The following is a 20,026-nucleotide window of genomic DNA, read 5'->3' on the forward strand; positions in this document are numbered from 1 at the left end:
GCATCCATGGCCACAACTATCTCAACTTCCCTTCTCTCCGGGGGCATCATAATCACATTTAGCAGCCTTCTTATATTGGCTACCGACTGCCTACTCTTGACAAATCCGGTTTGGTCCTCCATAATCACCTCCGGCACACAATCTGCAATCCTGGAGGCCAACACCTTGGCCAGGAACTTAGCGTCCACATTAAGCAACGAGATCGGCCTATAGGACCCACATAGCTCCGGGTTCTTGTCCCGCTTCAATATTAACGAGATGGTGGCCTGTGACATCCCTCACCTCGTTAAAAATCTTAACCTGCAACGGACCTAATATTCCCGAAAATTTTTTGTAAAATTCCACCGGGAACCCGTCTGGCCCCGGAGCTTTACCGGACTGCATCGCCTTGAAGCCCTCAGATATTTCTTCGGCCCTAATCGGAGCCCCCAACTTTCCCACCAGCTCCCTATCCACCCTTGGGAAAGTCAACCCGTCCAGAAAGCATTTCATCTCCTCGGGCCCCGTGGGGGTTCCGAGCGATAGAGTCCGCTATAAAAGTCCCTAAACGCCCTGTTTAGCCCAGCCGAGTCCCTTACCAGGTTCCCATCTCCGTTGACCACCTTATCAATTCCCCTGGCTGCCTCCCTCTTCTTCAACTGCTGTGCCAGCATTTTGCTGGCCTTCTCTCCAAATTCATACAGCGTCCCCTTCGTCTTTCTAAGCTGCTCCACTGCCTTGCCCGTGGACAGTACCCCAAACTCAGCCTGCAGCCTCTGACGCTCCCTCAACAGTTCCGCCCCTGGGGTCACCGCATACCTCATGTCTACCCGTAGGATCTCCTTGATCAGTCGGTCCGTCTCTGCCCTATCCGTCCTGTCCCCATGAGCTCGGATTGAAATCAACTCCCCTCTCACCACTGCCTTCAGCGCCTCCCAGACCACCGCTGCTGAGACTTCCCCTGTGTCGTTGACCTGCAGGTAGTCCCGCATGCACTTCCCTTCTGTCTCGCACACTGCCTCGAGCACGACTGGTCCAGGCTGGGGTCGATAACCGTATTAAAATCCCCTCCCATCACCAGCTTGTGCGAGTCCAGATCCGGTCTCGTCCCTAGCACCCACTTGATGAATTCAACATCGTCCCAGTTCGGCGCATGGACATTAACCAATACCACCGTCCTCCCCTCCAGCTTACCGCTCACCATAACATAACGCCCCCCCCCCCCCCCTGTCTGAAACTATACTGCCCGTCTGGAATTGCACCCGCTTATTAATTAAGGTCGCCACCCCTCTCGTCTTGGTATCCAGCCCCGAATGGAAGACCTGACTGACCCAGCCCTTCCTCAGCCTAACATGATCCGCCACTCTCGGGTGTGTCTCCTGCAACATCACCACGTCCGCCTTCAGAGCCCTTGGGTGCGCGAACGCACGGGCCCTCTTGACCGGCCCTGTGACGTTCCAGTTGATCAGCCTGGATGGGAGGCGGGGCGCCCGCCCCCCCCCCCCCCCCCCCCCCCCACAACCGCCGCCGATCAGCCATCCCCTTTCAGGGCCCACCCCCTGCCCGTGCACCGCGCCGCCATCTGCCCGCCTCCAGGTGGCACCCACCCCTGACCCCCTCTCTGTCCCCGAACCCAGGTCCCTCCCTCGTCAGCAGAGTAACTCCCCTTCTTCCCCTCCCTCTTTCCCCCCCCCCCCCCCCCCCCCCCCCCCCCCAAGCAACATCACCGTATAACCCAACCCCTGCCCTGTATTGAACCAATACGCCGGGTAGAGGAGCCCAAACTTCATTTTCTTCTTGAACAGAATCTCCTTCACTTGCCTGAAGCCTGTCCTCCTTCTGGCCACCTCCACACTCTGGTCCTGATAGACCCGCAATATACTATTGTCTCACTTGCAGCTCCTGGTACGTTTGACCCACTGGAGTACGCACTCTTTATCCAAAAATCTGTGGAACCCAACCACCATCGACCTTGGTGGGGTCCCCCGTCCGTGGCTTCCTCGTCATTGCCCTGTCCACCTCCAACGGCCGGGGAAAAGCCCCCTCCCCCAGAAGCTTCTGGAACATATTTACCACAAAAGCGCCCTCAGCCCCTTCAGGGAGACCGACAATTCTTTTTCTGCCGGCGCACGCTGTTCTCCAGTTCTTCCACCTTTTCTAACCGCCTTTTCTGCTGATCCTTCAGCATACCCACCTCCAGCTCCACCACCATTTGGTGCTCCTCCTGGTCCGCCAGCACTTTCTCCAATCCTGGGCATCCAGCCCAAGTTCCATCCGACCGACCGACTCCTTTATTGGGTCGAGACTATCTCGTTTCTGTCTGGCGAAGCCCTCTTGGATGACCTGCATCAGCTCCTCCATCGATGGCTGGGCCGTCGCAGCAGGGTTCCGAACCTCGGCCATGTTAGCTTCAGCAGCCACTTCGAGAGTGGATCCCTTGCTTATCTTTCTATTTCTTCCCTTATGATCCCTTGGGGTTCTGCGTTCCATGCACCAATTTGTGGATCCAGTGCTTAGATGCCCGCACTTTCAAAATCAGAACTCAAAGCCATGAAAAAGTCGGGGGGATAGGTCCAAAAGCCCGGCCAGAGCAGGAATCACCAAGTATGTGACTTACTCCCTCATAGCCGTCACCGGAAGCAAGGTCCTGTTCTTGTAATTGCATTAACCTTTCTATGGACCACACACAACCATTGGCTACCATCTGGTTTAGGTACCATCACTATCGGTGAGCTCCATTGGCTGCAACCCACTTCAATTATGCCAATTTTAAGCGTACTCTCAATCTCTTTGTTAACCTGTGCCAATTTTAACGGGTTAAGTCTATATGGATGTTGTTTGATTGGAACAACATTTCCCACATCCACGTCATGCTTAGCCATTTTAGTACTTCACAATTTATCTCTACAAACTTGCCCATGTGATATCGATAACTCTTTCAGGTCAGTCCGTTTTTCCTTTGGCAGGTAACTCAACAATTTATTCCAATTTTTAAGAACGTCCTCATTTTCCAATTTAACTTGAGGCATGTCAAATTCACAGTCATCTGTGGATTTGGTTCATCACTTTGAGTTAGAATCAGTAAAACCTCCTTTTTCTCTCCTTCCCTTTCAAAGTACCTTTTAAGCATATTCACATGACTGACGCGGTGAGTTTTCCTTCTGTCCGGCGTTCGTACTACATAATTCACCTCATTTAACTTCCTTTCAATCTGATGAGGTCCACAAAACCTTGCTTTTAAAGGTTCACCTACCACTGGTAACAATACTAAAACTTTATCTCCACTGGCAAAACTACGAACTTTGGATTTCTTGTCCTCTACCCGTTTCATCACATTTTGTGCAACTTTTAAATGTTGTCTAGCCAATTCACCTGCTCCATTTAATCGTTCCCTAAAATTTGATACGTAATCCAATAATGTAAGTTCTGATTTCTCACTCACCAATTTTTCCTTAATCAATTTAAGTGGTCCTCTTACCTCCATGACCAAAAATTAGTTCAAAAGGACTGATTTTGGTTGACTCATTAGGTGCATCCCTAATTGCAAACTACGAATGGAATTCCTTTATCCCAATCCTCTGGATAATCGTGACAATAAGCCCTCAACATTGTCTTTAATGTCTGATGCCACCTTTCTAACGCTCCCTGGATGGTACACAGTTGATTTAAATTGTTTTATTCCTAAGCTATCCATAACTTCTTTGAATAACATTGAGATAAAATTTGATCCTTGATCCAATTGTATTTTTGTGGGTAGTCAATATCTAGTAAAGAATTTAAGTAATTCCCCCACAATCTTTTTAGCTGTAATATTACTTACTGGAATGGCCTCTGGAAACCTAGTAGACACATCCATTATCGTCAAATGATATTGATTCCCACTTTTTGTTTTCGGAAGCGGTCCTACGCAATCAATTAGGACCCTTGTAAAAGGTTCTTCAAATGCTGGAATGGGTATTAAGGGCGCTGGTTTTTATCACTGCTTCAGGTTTCCCTATCACTTGACATGTGTGACATGATTGACAAAATGTAACTACATCTTTCTGTAGTCCAGGCCAATCAATGTTTTTCTATTTTAGCTTGAGTTTTCCTTATTCCCAAATGACCTCCCACTGGTACCTCATGTGCTACTCGCAACACCTCCTCCTTTCTATATCCTACCGGCAATACTACTTGATGAACTTCTGCCCACTTTTCATCCGCCTGCATATGTAAAGGTCTCCATTTTCTCATCAAGACATCACTTTTACGGTAATAACACTCTGGTATACACTCCGATTCCTCTTCTGTCTATGCTTTCTGATACATCTTTCTGTTGTAACTCTGCCAGTTTTCCTGAACTAAACATTTCTGCCTCATCCTCCACCTGTTCTTGTTTTTCAACCATCTGATCAAAAATCATTTCTGATAATTGCACTTCAATTTCATCTTCACTCTTTGATTTCTCCTCGTCTTAACCTGTGACTTTGCGACCTTGTTACTACACAATCCGGAAAAATCCCAGGATACTCATCCTTCAACACTTCAGTTGTCTGATTTTTCCACTGGTTTATCAACCACAGTAGGCATCACTCCCACCTGCGATCCAGCTATGTCATTACCCAAGATAAACTGTATTCCTGGACAAGATAGTTTCTCTATTACTCCTACTACCACTTCACCACTCGGCCATGTTAGCTTCAGCCACATATTACCACCTTTTCTGCCAATATTCTTCCCAAACTACATAACTTCTCATCTCTTACCATTAAAGATTGACTAGCTCCCGTATCTCTCAAATTGTGATTTCTTTACCTGCTCCTCCTGATACACATGAGTAAACTTTACTAACACAAGTAAATTCTTTAAAGAGATCTGGCACCTTCTTATCAATCACCTCTTGATCAGGCTGTACAATCTTTTGCACCTCCTTCGCTTCACTTGGACTTTCCTTTACCACTTTAACAAACCCCACTGTCTTATCCTGTTTTACCATATCATCCTTCCCAGTGCTTTTCTTCAACCACCAACACTTTGACTTTACATGGCCTAGTTTATTACAGTGAAAACATTTGAAACTTTTCATTTCTTTTCCACCCTCCTGGATTTAAAAAAAAAAAAAAAAATCTGACGTACACACTCCTCATTATCTCCCATCAGATCACCTTTGCCTCTACCACTTGAGTGTTTCTCATGTCCCCAGTTTCTATCCCTGACAGGCTGAAACTGATGTCGGAAACCATGCTTTGATTTATGAACTAATTCATAATCATCTGCCATTTCTGCTGCTAATCTCGCAATTTTAACCCTCTGCTCTTCCACATGAGTTCTCACTACATCAGGAATTGAAAAGTATAATTTGTCTGAGAGCTTCATGCGTTTGGTCTATTTTCAAAGCCCTTATCCACATATCAAAATTACACTGTTTGAGCCTTTCAAACTCCATGTATGTTTGACCAAATTCTTTCCTTAAATTTTGCAACCTTTGTCTGTAGGCTCCAGGCACTAGTTCATATGCAGCCAAGATGGAATTTTTTCACCTCTTCATATGTCCCAGATACCTCCTCCGGTAGTGATGCAAACACTTCATTAACCCAACCTACCAGCTTTGTTTGAATCAGTAATACCCACATGTCCTGTGGCCATTTAATTTGTTTAGCCACCTTCTCAAATGAAATGAAAAAGGCTCCTACCTCCTTCTCGTCAAACCTTGGCAATGCTTGGACATTTTTAAATAGATCCCCACCAAGCCTTCGACTTTGACGCTCTTTTTCTTTTTCCTCATCATCAAACTGCACATTTCCCTTTAAATCCGCCAATTTTAACTGACTGTCATGTTTCATGGCCATTTTCTGAAGTTTAAACTCTCTCTTTTTCCTCTCTATCTCTTTCGTATTCAAGCTGCTTTAATTCTTTCCCATGTTCCATTTGTTTAATTTGTAACTTCATTTTTGCCATTTCCAATGAGTCAAACTGTATCTCCGGTAACTTTAAATGTGTAGCCACCGCCATAATTACGTCATCTTTTCGCATTTTGTCAGGTAATGTTAACTGCAATGTTTTTGCCAAATCTAACAGTCTGCTTTTAGTCTCTGTCCGTAAGGTAATGCGTGTGACCGTCTCCACCCCCAAAAACTTCAGAGCCTCTGAAAGAGCCATTGTCCACAACACACTCCCTACTTAAACTGAAATACCGCACCTGCAAAGAAACCACAATATGCTCACCCCTCACTGTCTTTAGGTTCACTAAGCCAATCCAATAGATAGACTTTTATCCTGGACGAGCCCCCAATGTGTTCTGGGCCAGGGTTTAGAGAACCCCAAAATGTATCATGGAGTTCACCTGACTCACAACTTTTAATAGATTGTGGTACGGGGAGCACAAGGCCCACTCTACAGGTGTAGTACAGCAGAAATCGAAAAGTATTTTTTAAAGCAAAACAATGTTTGTTTATTTTATGAACTCCAGTTAACCTTTTTTTAAACATACCGTGAACATCTTAGCAACCATCAATTCAAATACAACCCCCAAAGAATACAACACTAAGTAATCCTTACTTTCCTTTTAACGTCCATAAGACTTTAAAAAAACTTTTAACAGAAGCACATCAGGTTTAAATTCACTACTGAGAACAGTTATCACTCTGAATTCATCAAATGATCAAGAGATAGTCTTTACATGGCAGAGAGAACAACATTACGCCTTCTCTGGCTGACTGCAGCTCCAACACTGAAACAACCAAAAAAACACCGACACACCCAAGCTTTTCTCAAAGTGAAACTAAAAAGCAGAGACAGAACTCCGCTCCACCCACACTCTGACATCATTGCAGTAACTTTAGCAGACTACCATTTCTTAAAGTGACGTTCTCATGACACTCCATACAAAGTCTTGGAACTGCAGGTACCTAAAGCCGTTCCCCCTGGGCTACTCGTACTCTTCCTCCAACTTCGCAAATTTGCTTCCTTTAGACAGATCGCTCAATCCCTGCCTGCCGCCTCACCTGAAACCTCGCATCCAGCCCCACCTGGGCAAACCTATGGTTGTTGAAGATCGGTGCCCACAATGAGGCACCCTCCGTCTGCCTCTACTGCTTCCACACCCTTGGGGTCAACACCAACACTGGCCTCACTGAGTACCTGACCAGCAAGTACGGTAGAGGCTCCGACAACAAAGCCTTTAAACATGTTCCCCTACATGATACTGACACCTCCCCCACAAGGGCAGCAAGGTAGCATAATGGTTAGCACAATTGCTTCACAGCTCCAGTGTCCCAGGTTCGATTCCCGGCTTGGGTCACTGTCTGTGCGGAGTCTGCACGTTCTCCACGTGTGTGCGTGGGTTTCCTCTGGGTGCTCTGGTTTCCTCCTACAGTCCAAAGATGTGCAGGTTAGGTGGATATGCCATGCTAAATTGCCCTTGGTGTCCAAAATTTCCCTTCGTGTTGGGTGGGGTTACTGGGTTATGGGGATATGGTGGAGTTGTGGGCTTGGGTAGGGTGCTCTTTCCAAGAGCAGGTGCAGAGTCGATGGGCAGAATGGCCTCCTTCTGTACTGTAAATTCTATGAACCCATTTCCTAACCATAGCGATATTTGCCGCCCAGTAGTAATTCATCATGTTCTGCGGCACCAGCCCACCCCACTCTCCCTTTTCCAGGAAAGCCCTCCTAACCTGCGGAGTCTTCTCTGCAAACACAAATCCAGAGATCAGAGCATTGACCTTCTTAAAAAAACGTCTTGGGGACGAAGATTGGGAGGCTCTGGAACACAAACAGAAACCTTGGCAGCACTGTCATTTTTACTGTCCGTACAAGCTCCGGCAGTGGCAGCACCTCCCATCTCTGAGATCCGCTTTCATCTGCTCCACCAGCCGAGTCAAGTTCAACTTGTACAACGTCGCCCAGCCAAGTGCCACCTGGATACCCAAGTATCAAAAACCCGCCCCCACTCTTCCCTATAGTCGGTTTGCATCCCAAAAACCAGCCAAATTCCTCCCAAATCCCCATGATGCCTCCGATACTGCCCAACAGGTCTGAAATACACAGCAACAGGTCACCTGCATACATTGAGACCTGTCCTCAACACCCCCCCCCCCCCCCCCATCACAACTCCTCCACCTCCTGTCCCTCCAAAGACTGCATCGTTACATTAAGCAGCCTCCTCATGTTTGCCGTCAACTGCCTCCCCTTCACTAAACCAGTTTTATTTTCACCTATCACCCCTGGGACGCAATCCTCGATTTGCGAAATCAACAACTTTCCCAACAACCTGCTGTCTACAAGCTGCTGTTTCCCTGCCTGCATCAGCCCCACATCACTTCCCTCAAGCCGATTTGGGCCTGCAGTCCCTGAATGAGCCCCTCCTCTACTTTGGGAAACTCGAGCCTGTTCAAACACTGTCGCGCGTGCCCCACACCCCCCGCCAACCTGGGCTTCAGACTCGTACAACCTTCTGTAAAACGCCTCAAACACGCCCATCACGACCTTTCCCTTATCATATCTCACTCTGCCAATCTCCCTTGCCACCTCTTGTTTTCTCAACTGATGGACCAATATCCTGCTCGTCTCCCTATACTCATACACTTCTCCTCTGGCCCTCTAACTGCCCCACTGCCTTCCCCGTACACACTACCCCAAACTCCATTTGGAGCCTCTGCCTCTCCTTCAACAGCCCTGCCTCTTGCACCTCCAAGCATCTCCTATTCATCCTCCAAGTCTCGTCCACCAGTCTTGCCGTCTCTACCCACTCTGCTGTCTCAATATGCGCCCAAATGTAAATAACCCCCCCCCCCCCCGCCTTGAGCGCCTCCCACAGCGTGGCGGCCGTGACTTCCCCCGTACCCCTGGATGCAAACCTCACCTGCTCCCACACCAGCTCATCCACCAGCAACCCCACATCCAGATAGAATCCTAGAATTTATAGTGCAGAAGGAGGCCATTCAGCCCATTGAGTCTGCACTGGCCCTTGGAAAGAGCACCCTACCCAAGCCCACAATCCTGAGTTTTTGCCTCATGGAGCGAGCCCCCAGATCTTCCACCTTCTTCCTCAGCCTCTTCTGGTTCTCTTGCATCAGTCCCACCTCAGTCACCAACTAGGCCAGCTGCTCCTCGTCCTCTTCCACCGCCTCCTGAACGTTCTGGATCGGCAGACCCTGGGACTCCAGCCTCTGCTCCCCTCACTCAATCCCAGATTTAAACGGTTCTACCTTTCCTAGGTCTTCCAGGGCCACTTTCCTCTGCTGCCGAAACTTGTCTTTGAGGAACTCCACCAACTGCGCAGGCAGCGCAGCTCCCTTGCCCTCCCCCATGTTCTCCTGTGGTGCACCACGAAGATTCTCCTACTCCAGTAGCTCTTTTCTTCTTGCACCACTCCTTGTCCATGGATCCATCCACCAGTCACACCAGAGGAATATTACCTTCCCCAGGAACTCCTCTACCTTTTGCTCTCAAATAACCCTTCAGGCGGGGAAAGGACTGAAAAAATCCGCATTGAGAGGGAGCCACCAAATGTGTGACTGCTCACTCCATGGCCACCCTGGAAGTCTCTGGTTACAGTTGAGCTCAGCTCAGCTCAGGGAAGAAAGGAATAGGATATTATCCACATTTTAAGAAAAATCTGGATTAGTCGTACAAACTTATTGATCAGTACCAATTAATTTACTCAAACTAAGGTATGGATAACAGTGAATGACTTTGCAGTTAGAGGGAAATGGCAAGGATCAAATCTAGCAAAAGAAAAATACTTTTAAATGCTGAGATTTAAAGCTTTATTAAAAATTTGAAGCGTGATAGAAATTAATATTTGTATTTCTTCTGTCCAAATTATTCTGTTTTAATTGTCATGATATTCTGGATGTTTATGAAATTTAATCTTGCTGTATTATGTGCTAATTTGAAGTTCACTAACCTATTTTGATTTCTTTTAGGGGCCTTACTCCCTCAGAGACAGAGTTATTATTTCTTCAGGAGGTAGTGAAAATGGAAGGATATGGCCATGAAAACTATACAGCCAAGGTATAAAATAGGTGGGGGGCGGAGGGACTTTGCAAATAGAATTTTTTTTCAAATGTATTTTTTCTAAACATTCAAAAATATAAAAAATAATCTGGGGAACATTCTCCCCAACTCACGATTATATAGTCAGTACAAGCTTTTCCCCTTTTTCATCCCCAACCCCCTGTCAAACAATTCCTCAAGCATGGCCGTGAACAATCCCCACTGTGTCTCAAAGCCCTCCGCTGAACCCCTCTATTCAAACTTAACTTTCTCCAAGTAATCCCCTAGCCAGGCTTTCACTCCAGCAGTGTTGTCAACCGCCATTTCAGCAAAATTCTTCACCCGACAACCAGAGGTGAAGGCCACGACACCAGTCTTCCTCCCCTCCATTGGCTCTGGCTTTTTCGATACCCCAAAAATCGCCACCATAGGGTCCAGCCCGGCCTCTACACCCACAATCTTTGCTAGCATCCCGAACACTCCCACATGAGGAGGTCGAATAGACCGTGCACAACGCCTCACTCCACACTCTCCAACCTATCTCCTCTTCCACCCCCAACTCCTCCTCCCATTTCTCTTTGATCCTTGCCATTTGCGCTCTCCCCTGCTCCCCTAACCACTCGTAATGTCCCCAATCCTACTCTCGCCTTCCACGTCCGAAAGCCACAACCGTTCCAATAGGGCATACTTCGGCAGCCTGGGAAACCCTTTCCACACCTTCCGTGCAAAGTCCCTTACTTGTATGTACCTAAATTAACTTCCCTTCGGGAGCTCTACCCTCCCTCACAGCTCTTCCAGACTTGCAAAACTATTCTCCAAATATAAAACCCTCGCCCTCACCATCTCCACCTCCTGTACATGCCACCCGTCTCTCCTGGCTTGAACCTGCGGTTCTCACAAAGGTGTTAACACCGACATCCCCTCCATTCTAAAATGTCTCCTCAGCTGGTTCCACACCTTTTATTGCGGACTGTGCAACCGGGCTCTGTGTATCTCATCAGTGCCTGCGGTAGCGTTGCTGTCACCATGGCCCTCAGGCTGTACCCCCTACAGGATTCTTCCTCCATCCTAACCCATTCTAACCCCTCACTTTCTCCACATTCGCTGCCCAGTAGTCGTGCAGCAGGGTCGGTAACACCTCTCTGCCTCTGTGGCAGGGCCCTCTTTACCTGTGGGGACCTTCAACTTCCCCGCCCATATAAACTCAGATCACTGCGCCCAGTTTCCGGAAGAAAAAGGCCTTCAGAATAAAGATCGGGAGTGTGGAATGCGAATAGGAACCTTGGCAGGACATTCATTTGCACCACTTGGACCCTCCCCGCCAGTGTCAGGTGCAGCGCATCCCACCTCCTAAAGTCCTCCTTTATCTCCTCCAACAATTTTATTAAGTTCCATTTGTGCAATGTCGCTCACTTCCCCCGTCATCTGGATCCCCAGATACCTAAACCTATCCCTGGCTACCCTAAATGGCAACACCCCTAAATTAGTTCCCTGACCCGCCTCGTTCACCAGGAGCACCTTGCTTTTTCCCATGTTCAACTTATAACCCGAGAGAGCCCCGAACCTCTCTAATAAGCCCATAATTCTCCCCATACTCTCCAGCGGGTCTGACACATGTAACAGCAGGTCGTGCGCATACAGTGACACCTGGTGCTTTGTACTCCCCCTGCCATTCTGCTGACCCGCTAAGGGCCATCGCCAAGGGCTCTATCGCTAGCGCCAACAACAGCAGGCACCCTGCCTCATTCCCCTATGCAACCCGAAACTCCATGAGCTCGTCTCGTTGGTCCGTACACTCGCCACTGGAGCCACGTACAGCAGACGCACCCATACCGCAAGCTTCAGCCCAAACCTTCCCAGAACCACCACTCCATCTGGTCAAAACCCTTCTCCGCTTCCATACACACCACTAACTCCGGTACCCGTCCTCTTGGCGGGATCATGATCACATTCAATAGTAGCCTTATGTTACTCAAGAGTTGCCTATCTTCAAAACCCTGTATGATCCTCTACACCCACTCCCAGAACGCATCCTTCCATCCTCCTTGCCATTAACTTAGCCAACACTTTCACATCTGTGTTCAACAGTGATAAAGGCCTGTATACCCACACTCTAGCGGGTCCGTCCTTTTCTTTGGAATTCGCATAATCGCTGCCTGTGTCATTGTCTCTGGCAGCTCTTCCTTCTCCAGCGCCTTGCTAACCGCCCCAGTAAATGTGTGCCAACTGTGCCGCAGATTCCTTCTAGAACTCGGCCGGGTAACCATCCTGCCCTGGGGTCTTCCCCGACTCCATCCCTCTTGTGCTGTCCATCACCTCTCTTAACCATAATGGCTCCTCTAGCGCTTGCATTCTCTCCTCATCCAGCCATGAGAATTCCAACCCATCCAAAAACCGCCTCATATCCCCTTCCTCAACCCCCGGAATGGCCCGATACAATCTTTCACAATTTTCCCTGAACACCTCATTTATTTTCCCTGGCTCTGACACTACCTCTCCCTTCCCTGTCCATTCCTTCGGAATTTCTCTGGACGTGTCCTGTCTCGTAGCTGATGGGCTAGTGTTCTCTCCATATTCATACTGCACCCTCCTCCCTCCAAGGCTGTCCAACAGCCCTTCCCTCTTCAGCCTATCTAACTGCCCCTGTAACTACTTCCTCTTCGCCAATCCCTCCATGGTGGGGTCCCTCGAATATTCCCTGTCCACCTCAACTATCTCATTCAATAATTAATTGTCCAATCTCTTCTCTCCCCCCCCCCCCCTTCATATCTCCATAACAAGATAATCCCCCCCCCCCCCCGAAGTACCGCGTACAATGCCTCCCATAATGTGACCGCTAATACCTCCCTATTTTGTGCCCTTCCCTGACAGCCTATGTTCCCAACTTATGCACTTCAGTTCTTGTCTGACAACATCGTATTTACCCTTCCCCCCAATTGTAAACCTTGCCCTGTTACACGCACCTATCCCTCTCCATTACTAAAGTGAAAGTCACAGAATTGTGGTCACTATCTCCAAAATGCTCCCCCACTAACAAATCTATCACTTGCCCTGGTTCATTACCAAGTACTAAATCCAATATTGCCCCTCCTCTGGTCGGACAATCTACATACTGTGTTAGAAAAGCTTCCTGGATACACTGCACAAACACCACCCCATCCAAACTATTTGATCTAAAGAGTTTCCTCTCAATATTTGGGAAGTTAAAGTCACCCATGACTACTACCCTGTGACTTCTGCACCTTTCCAAAATCTGTTTCCCAATCTGTTCCTCCACATCTCTGCTACTATTGGGGGGCCTATAGAAAACTCCTAACAAGGTGACTGCTCCTTTCCTATTTCTGACTTCAACCCATACTACCTCATTAGGGTGATACTCCTCGAACTGCCTTTCTGCAGCTGTTATACTATCTCTAATTAACAATGCCACCCCCCCACCTCTTTTACCACCCTCCCTAATCTTATTGCAACACCTATAACCAGGGACCTCCAACAACCATTTCTGCCCCTCTTCTATCCAAGTTTCCGTGATGGCCACCACCTCGTAGTCCCAAGTACCGATCCATGCCTTAAGTTCACCCACCTTATTCCTGATGCTTCTTGCGTTGAAGTATACACACTTCAACCCATCTCCGTGCGTGCAAGTACTCTCCTTTGTCAGCGTTTCCTTCCCCACTGCCTCATTACACGCTTTGGCGTCCTGAATATCGGCAACCTTAGTTGCTGGACTACAAATCCGGTTCCCATTCCCCTGCCAAATTAGTTTAAACCCTCCCGAAGAGTACTAGAAAACCTCCCTCCCAGGATATTGGTGCCCCTCTGGTTCAGATGCAACCCGTCCTGCTTGTACAGGTCCCACCTTCCCCAGAATGCGCTCCAATTATCCAAATACCTGAAGCCCTCCCTCCTACACCATTCCTGCAGCCACGTGTTCAACTGCACTCTCTCCCTATTCCTAGCCTCGCTATCACGTGGCACCGGCAACAAACCAGAGATGACAACTCTGTCTGTCCTGGCTTTTAACTTCCAGCCTAACTCCCTAAACTTGTTTATTACATCCACACCCCTTTTCCTACCTATGTCGTTGGTACCAATGTGCACCACGACTTCTGGCTGCTCCCCCTCCCCCTTAAGGATCCTGAAGACACGATCTGAGACATCCCTGGCACCCGGGAGGCAACATACCTTCCGGGAGTCTCGCTCGCGACCACAGAATCTATTCCCCATACCATTGAATCTCCTAACCATTGAATCTCCTACAACTATTGCTTTTCTATTCTCCCCCTTCCCTTCTGAGCCCCAGAGCCAGACTCCGTGCCAGAGACCTGGCTGCTAGGGCCTTCCCCCGGTAGGTCTCTTCTCTCTTCTCTCTCCCCCCCCCCCCCCCCCCCCCCAACAGCATCCAAAACGGTATACTTGTTTTGAAGGGGAACGGCCACGAGGGGTCCCTGCACTGTCTGCCTGTTTTTTTTTTTCCCCCTGACTGTAACCCAGCTATTTTTGTCCTGTACCTTGGGTGTGGTTACCGCCCTGTAACTCTTCTCAATCACCCCCTCTGCCTCCTGGATGATCCGAAGTTCATCCATCTTCAGCTCCAGTTCCCTAACACGGTCTTTGAGGAGCTGAAGTTGGGTGCACTTCCCGCAGGTATAGTCAGCGGGGACACCGGTGGTATCCCTCACCACCCACATCCTACAGGAGGAGCATGCAACTGGCCTAGCCTCCATCCCCTCTTACCTGACAGAATATAGCTGCCCTGTGGACTAACTAGATCTCCGCCCTCCGACTCTGCTCCCAGTCAGCTACACTTTCTGTAAACTCCTGGCTCTCTTCTCACTCTTTGCGGAAATGTCGGAAACAAAATGAAAGGAGCACCTTACTCCTTCCTCACCTAACTCCCTCGGTCACCAAACTCTTACTATAGCACTCAAAATGCACCAAATTCAGCACTCCCTCGGTCACCAAACTCTTACTATAGCACTCAAAATGCACCAAATTCAGCACTCCCTCGGTCACCAAACTCTTACTATAGCACTCAATGCACCAATTTCAGCACTCCGTGCAAACAAAGTCGGCACTGTAGGGGATCACTTTTTTGCTGTGAATCTAGCCTCTGAAAACTGGCCTAATCCAATTAACTAATTAACAAGCTCCAGCTGCAAGTGCCTACAAGTAGAAGCTTGTTTAAAGCTGATTGAAAATTCACCTTCTAAACCAAACAGCAACTTTTAAATTAATTAACTAAATAAAAGAAAGACTAAACTTTAGATAAAAATGAAGCCTTATACTCCCTCGGTCACCAAACTCTTACTATAGCACTCAAAATGCACCAAATTCAGCACTCAGTGCAAAACTGTTGTGGAGTTGAAGAAGAAATTGTGAACTAACCTGTCAGTGAGGTAGGGAATGAGCTTCCAAAGGGAGAAAAATAAAGATTTTGAGACAGGGTTAAAAAAAAAACTACTTTCAATCATAACACCACTTAACCAGTGATGATAAAGATGAGAGAACAATTTGTATAAATTTAAGATTGCCATTTCTGTTTTTTTTCCCCCATTTTGCTATGGTGGTATAACGTTGCACAAATTCCTGATTAGATATGTTTCAAGCATAATGTGAGCTGTAAAAACTCTTGTCTATTAGCCACTGCTTCCTTCTGATCTCTTTCTTTTGTGTCTATAGGACAGCCAAGGAAATGATCTACTTATAGGTGCTTGTTTGGAAGGCATCTTTGTGAAGCACAAAAATGGCAGACCCCCATCTGTTTTCAAGTAAGGACATTGACAGTTCATTCAAGGATTTGATAACTTAATTCTGCAAAAAAGGATGAGATAAATATCTGATTAAAATAGAACCCCAGAAGTGACTTATCAGTTCTAATACAGCTGCAACACTGGCATCTACCCAAGAATGGATAATTGCTTGGGTATGTTCTGTCCATAAATCCAATCCAGCCACTCATTACTGCCCCAGTCAGCTCTCAATCGTTAGCAAAGTGATGAAATATGCCATCAACACTGGTAACAGGTAGCACTTGCTCACCAATAACCAGCAGGGAAAACATCCTTCCTGCATCCATCCTGTCAAGCCCGGTCAAAAGCCTTCTTTGCGTCCATAGACACTTCAACAACACTCCTGAAGCTCTGCACCATCCGGGACAAAGCAGCCATTTGATTGGCAAGCCATCCACTACCTTAAATATTCACTCCCTCCATTACCCAACACACAGTGGCGGCAGTGTGTGCTATCTACAAGATGCAACTACACAGAGGCAGGACACAACCAGGGAAATATTGAAGTTATGGACAGAGACTGGGGAGGTGGTGATGGATCCGGGGAAAATAAATGAGACGTTTAGGGAATACTATAAGGAGTTGTACAAGGCGGACCCGGGAGGTGAAGAAGGGGACATGGGCCGTTTTTTAGACGGGCTGGAATTTCACAATTGGAGGAAGAGAAGAGGCAGGTGCTAGAGGAGCCCTTGGGGCTGAGGGAAGTATTGGACAGTACAAGGGGTATGAAGTTAGGGAAGGCCCCGGGGCCTGATGGCTACACGCTGGAATTTTATAAAGAGTTTGCGACGGACTTGGCACCGCATCTCTTGAGGGCGTTTGATGGGGTGTTGGAGAAGAGGAGGCTGCTGGAGACGATGACGCAGGCAACGATCACATTGATACGAAAAAAGGGGAAGGACCCGTTGGAATGTGGGTCGGACAGGCCCATATTGCTGTTAAATATAGATGTGAAAGTGTTGGCTAAGTTGGTGGCGGGAAGGATGGAAGGTTGTGTCCCGGGGGTGGTAGTGGAGGACCAGACCTGATTCGTAAAGGGCAGGCAGCTCTCTAGTAATATAAGGAGGCTGTTAAATGTGATCATGACTCCGTCGGGAGGTCGGGTACCGGAGGTAGTGGTGTCCATGGGTGCGGAGAAGGCATTTGACTGGGTGGGGTGGCGATATTTATTTGAGGTCCTGGGAAGGTTCGGTTTTGGGCGGATGTTTGTGGCAAGGCTGCGCCTGTTATATGTGGCTGGTGGAGAGTGTTTGGACCAACGATATGGGTTCATGAAACTTTAAATTGCACAGAGGAACAAGGCAGGGTTGCACACTGTCGCCACTGCTATTCATGCTAGTAATATAGCCTCTGGTAATGACCCTTGGGGGGTCGGTGGAGTGGCAAGGGATCTCGAGGGGGAGTAGGGAACATCATGTGTCGCTTTTTGTGGACGACCTGCTATTGTACAGTTGGACTCGCTAGAGAGCAAGGGTAGGATCATGTCCTGTTGGGGAAGTTGAGGCCATTCTCATGATATAAACTAATAGTAGGTAAAAGGTGAATGAGCTGGGTCGGCGAGCCAACCTGGGGGGGTTGTCATCCAAGGTGGACAGAGACGGGTTCAAATATCTGGGGATTCGGGTAGGGAGAGAGTGGGCGATGCTGCAGGAGTGGAATCTAACAAAACTGGTGGAGGAGGTTAGGGAGGATCTGAAGAGTCGAGATGCACTGCATCTGACTCTGGCAGGGAGGGTCCAAGTGGTGAAGATGAATGTTTGCTGAGGTTTCTATTCGTATTCCAGATATTTCCGATTTTTGAACCAAAGGCCTTTTTCTGGAAACTGGATATGATTATTTCAGTCTTCGTTTGGGCAGGGAAGGTACCAAGGGTTACACAGACAGAAGGGGGATTGGCGTTGCCGAAGCTGCTGCACTATTATTGGGCGGAGTACATGGAGACGGTGAGGCAATGGTGGGAAGGAGAGGGGTTAGGATGGAGGAAGAATCTTGTAGGGGTTCCAGCCTGAGGGCAGTTGTGACAGCAGCGTTGTCGCTGGCGCCAAGGAAATACACAGAACCCGGTTGTACAGTCCACAGTGAAGGTCTGGAACCAGCTGAGGAGGCATTTCAGGATAGAGGGGATGTCGGTGTTGACGCAGCTGTGCGAAAACCATGGATTCAAGCCGGTGGAGGGACATACGGCATGTATAGGAAGTGGAGCTGGTCAGGGTAAGGGATCTGTATTTGGAGGAGAAATTTGCCAGTATATAGGAACTGAAAGAGAGGGTAGAGCTCCTGAGAGGAAGTGAGTTTTGGGGCTTGCAGGTAAGGGACTTCGCACGGAAAGTTTGGAAAGATTTCTCCAGGTTACCGAGATATGCCCTGTTGGAGTGATTGCTGCTTCCGGAGGTGGATGTGGAGGGCAGGATCGGAGACATATATGGGTGGCTGGGAGAGCAGGATCAGAGACACGTATGGGTGGCTGGGAGAGCAGGGAGGTGAGCAGGTGGTGAAGATTAAGGAGAAGTGGGAGGGGGAGCTGGGAATAGAGAGAAACTGGGGATTGTGGAGCAAAGTGCCACGAAGGGTAAACGTTACTTCCTCGTGCGCAAGGATGAGCCTGATGCAGTTCAAGGTGGTACACAGGGTGCATATGACCTGGGCAAGAATGAGTGGGTTCTTCCAGGGAGTGGCAGACGAGTGCGAGAAGTGTGAGTGGGCCCAGCAAACCATGCACACATGTCCTGGGGTTACGAGAAACTGGAGCGTGTTCGCGGCACTAACGAGGATAGTCGGGGAGGAGGTTGGGCAGGACCGTTTGGTGGCGATATTTGGGATATTGATGAATCGAGCTGAGGGAGGGGAGGAAGACCGATGTTGTGGCCTTCGCCTCTGATTGCCCATCAAAGAAGTTTATTGGAATAGCGGTCAAATGCCGCCGGGGGTGTGTGGCCTGGCTGGGTGACTTGTATGGCTTTCTTAGGTTGGAAAAGATCAAATACGAATTGAGGGGTTCAGCGGAGGGCTTTGAGGCAAGGTGGGGGTGTTCAGCCATGTTTGAAAAGTTGTTCGTCAGAGGGAGGGAGGGGGAGTGAAAAGGGGGGAAAATCTGTACAAATTGTATAATTGTGTGTTGGGGAGTTTGCTCCCCGGATTTTTTATGTTTTGTAACCTTTGTAAAAGTTTGGAATAAAATACATTTTAAAAAAAAAAAAAAAAAGATGCAACACACCAAGGCTCCTTTGACAGTACTTTGCAACTTCTACTACTGAGAAGGACAAGGTTAGCAGATGCATTGGAACATCACCACTTGCAAGTTTCCCTACAAGCCACACACCGGACTGTGGTGCTGCATTGCTGGGTCAAAATCCTGGAATCTTTGTGTGTACCTATACCACATGGACTGCAGAGGTTCAAGAAGATGGCTCACCACCACCTTCTCAAGGGCAATTTGGAATGGACAATAAATGCTGGCCCACATCCTATGAACAATTAAATTAAAAAATATATATATATTGGTGAGGAAGCGATCAAATTGTTTGTTTCCCTCCTGATTCTGTCACTTGTATCTAGTTCAGACCCAATCTCGCAACTAATCTCTTAAGACTCGGTCAATAGAGGTTCTACAGTATTTGGTGATCAACATAACTGATCTATAACTTCACTGTTTCCATCCACCTTTGTTTCATACCTTTTATTTGTTTATCTGGCAAAAAATCTGTACATTTAAAATTTAAGATGAATTCAGGTAGCATTTACTGTTTTCTGTGGGAAAGATTTCTGCAGTTCTGCTGTCCTTTGAGGAAGGTGTGTTTCCTCTGCTTTCTCTCCATAACGGCAAGGCTCTGTTGTGTCCCATTTTCTTAGATGTCTACACCAGGGAGAACATTTTTATTTCTCTATTCACCTGATCAAGTTTCTTCAAAATCCCAATACCTCAAATGAAATCACCTCATACCTTATTGATATGAGTCTGAAAACTATTAATTGGCCAAGGAACCATGGCATTTTGGAGACTTTTCAGATTTCCACTACCTTTTTCGCACCTAAATAGCCACACTCTAATTTAATATAATGCTCTGTTGTTCTGGATTCCCACCATGTGAAGTAGTTGCCCAGTATCTACTCTATTGATTCTCTTTATCATTTTAAACACTTCAATTATATCACCCTTTTCTCTTTTGAAGCTGGAGGGAGTACTAGCCAAGATCATGGAATCTATCCTCATAATTTAACTATTTGAGCTGCAGTATCATTCTAGTGACTCTGCACTGTTTTCTCTCCCAAGACCAATGCAT

General features: G+C 47.7%; 1 protein-coding gene across 1 annotated transcript in view; it reads left to right on the plus strand.

Annotated features, from left to right (window-relative positions):
- The window catches only part of ptpn21 (protein tyrosine phosphatase non-receptor type 21), a 124,239-nt gene that overhangs the window by 44,233 nt on the left and 59,980 nt on the right, over positions 1-20,026 (plus strand). The window contains exons 7-8 of the mRNA XM_072494936.1: positions 9,885-9,972; positions 15,637-15,725. Of these exons, the coding sequence (XP_072351037.1) occupies positions 9,885-9,972; positions 15,637-15,725 (177 nt within the window). The remainder of the gene's footprint in view (positions 1-9,884; positions 9,973-15,636; positions 15,726-20,026) is intronic.

The sequence above is a fragment of the Scyliorhinus torazame genome, chromosome 2 (assembly GCF_047496885.1).
Source record: "Scyliorhinus torazame isolate Kashiwa2021f chromosome 2, sScyTor2.1, whole genome shotgun sequence".
Classification (NCBI taxonomy): domain Eukaryota; kingdom Metazoa; phylum Chordata; class Chondrichthyes; order Carcharhiniformes; family Scyliorhinidae; genus Scyliorhinus; species Scyliorhinus torazame.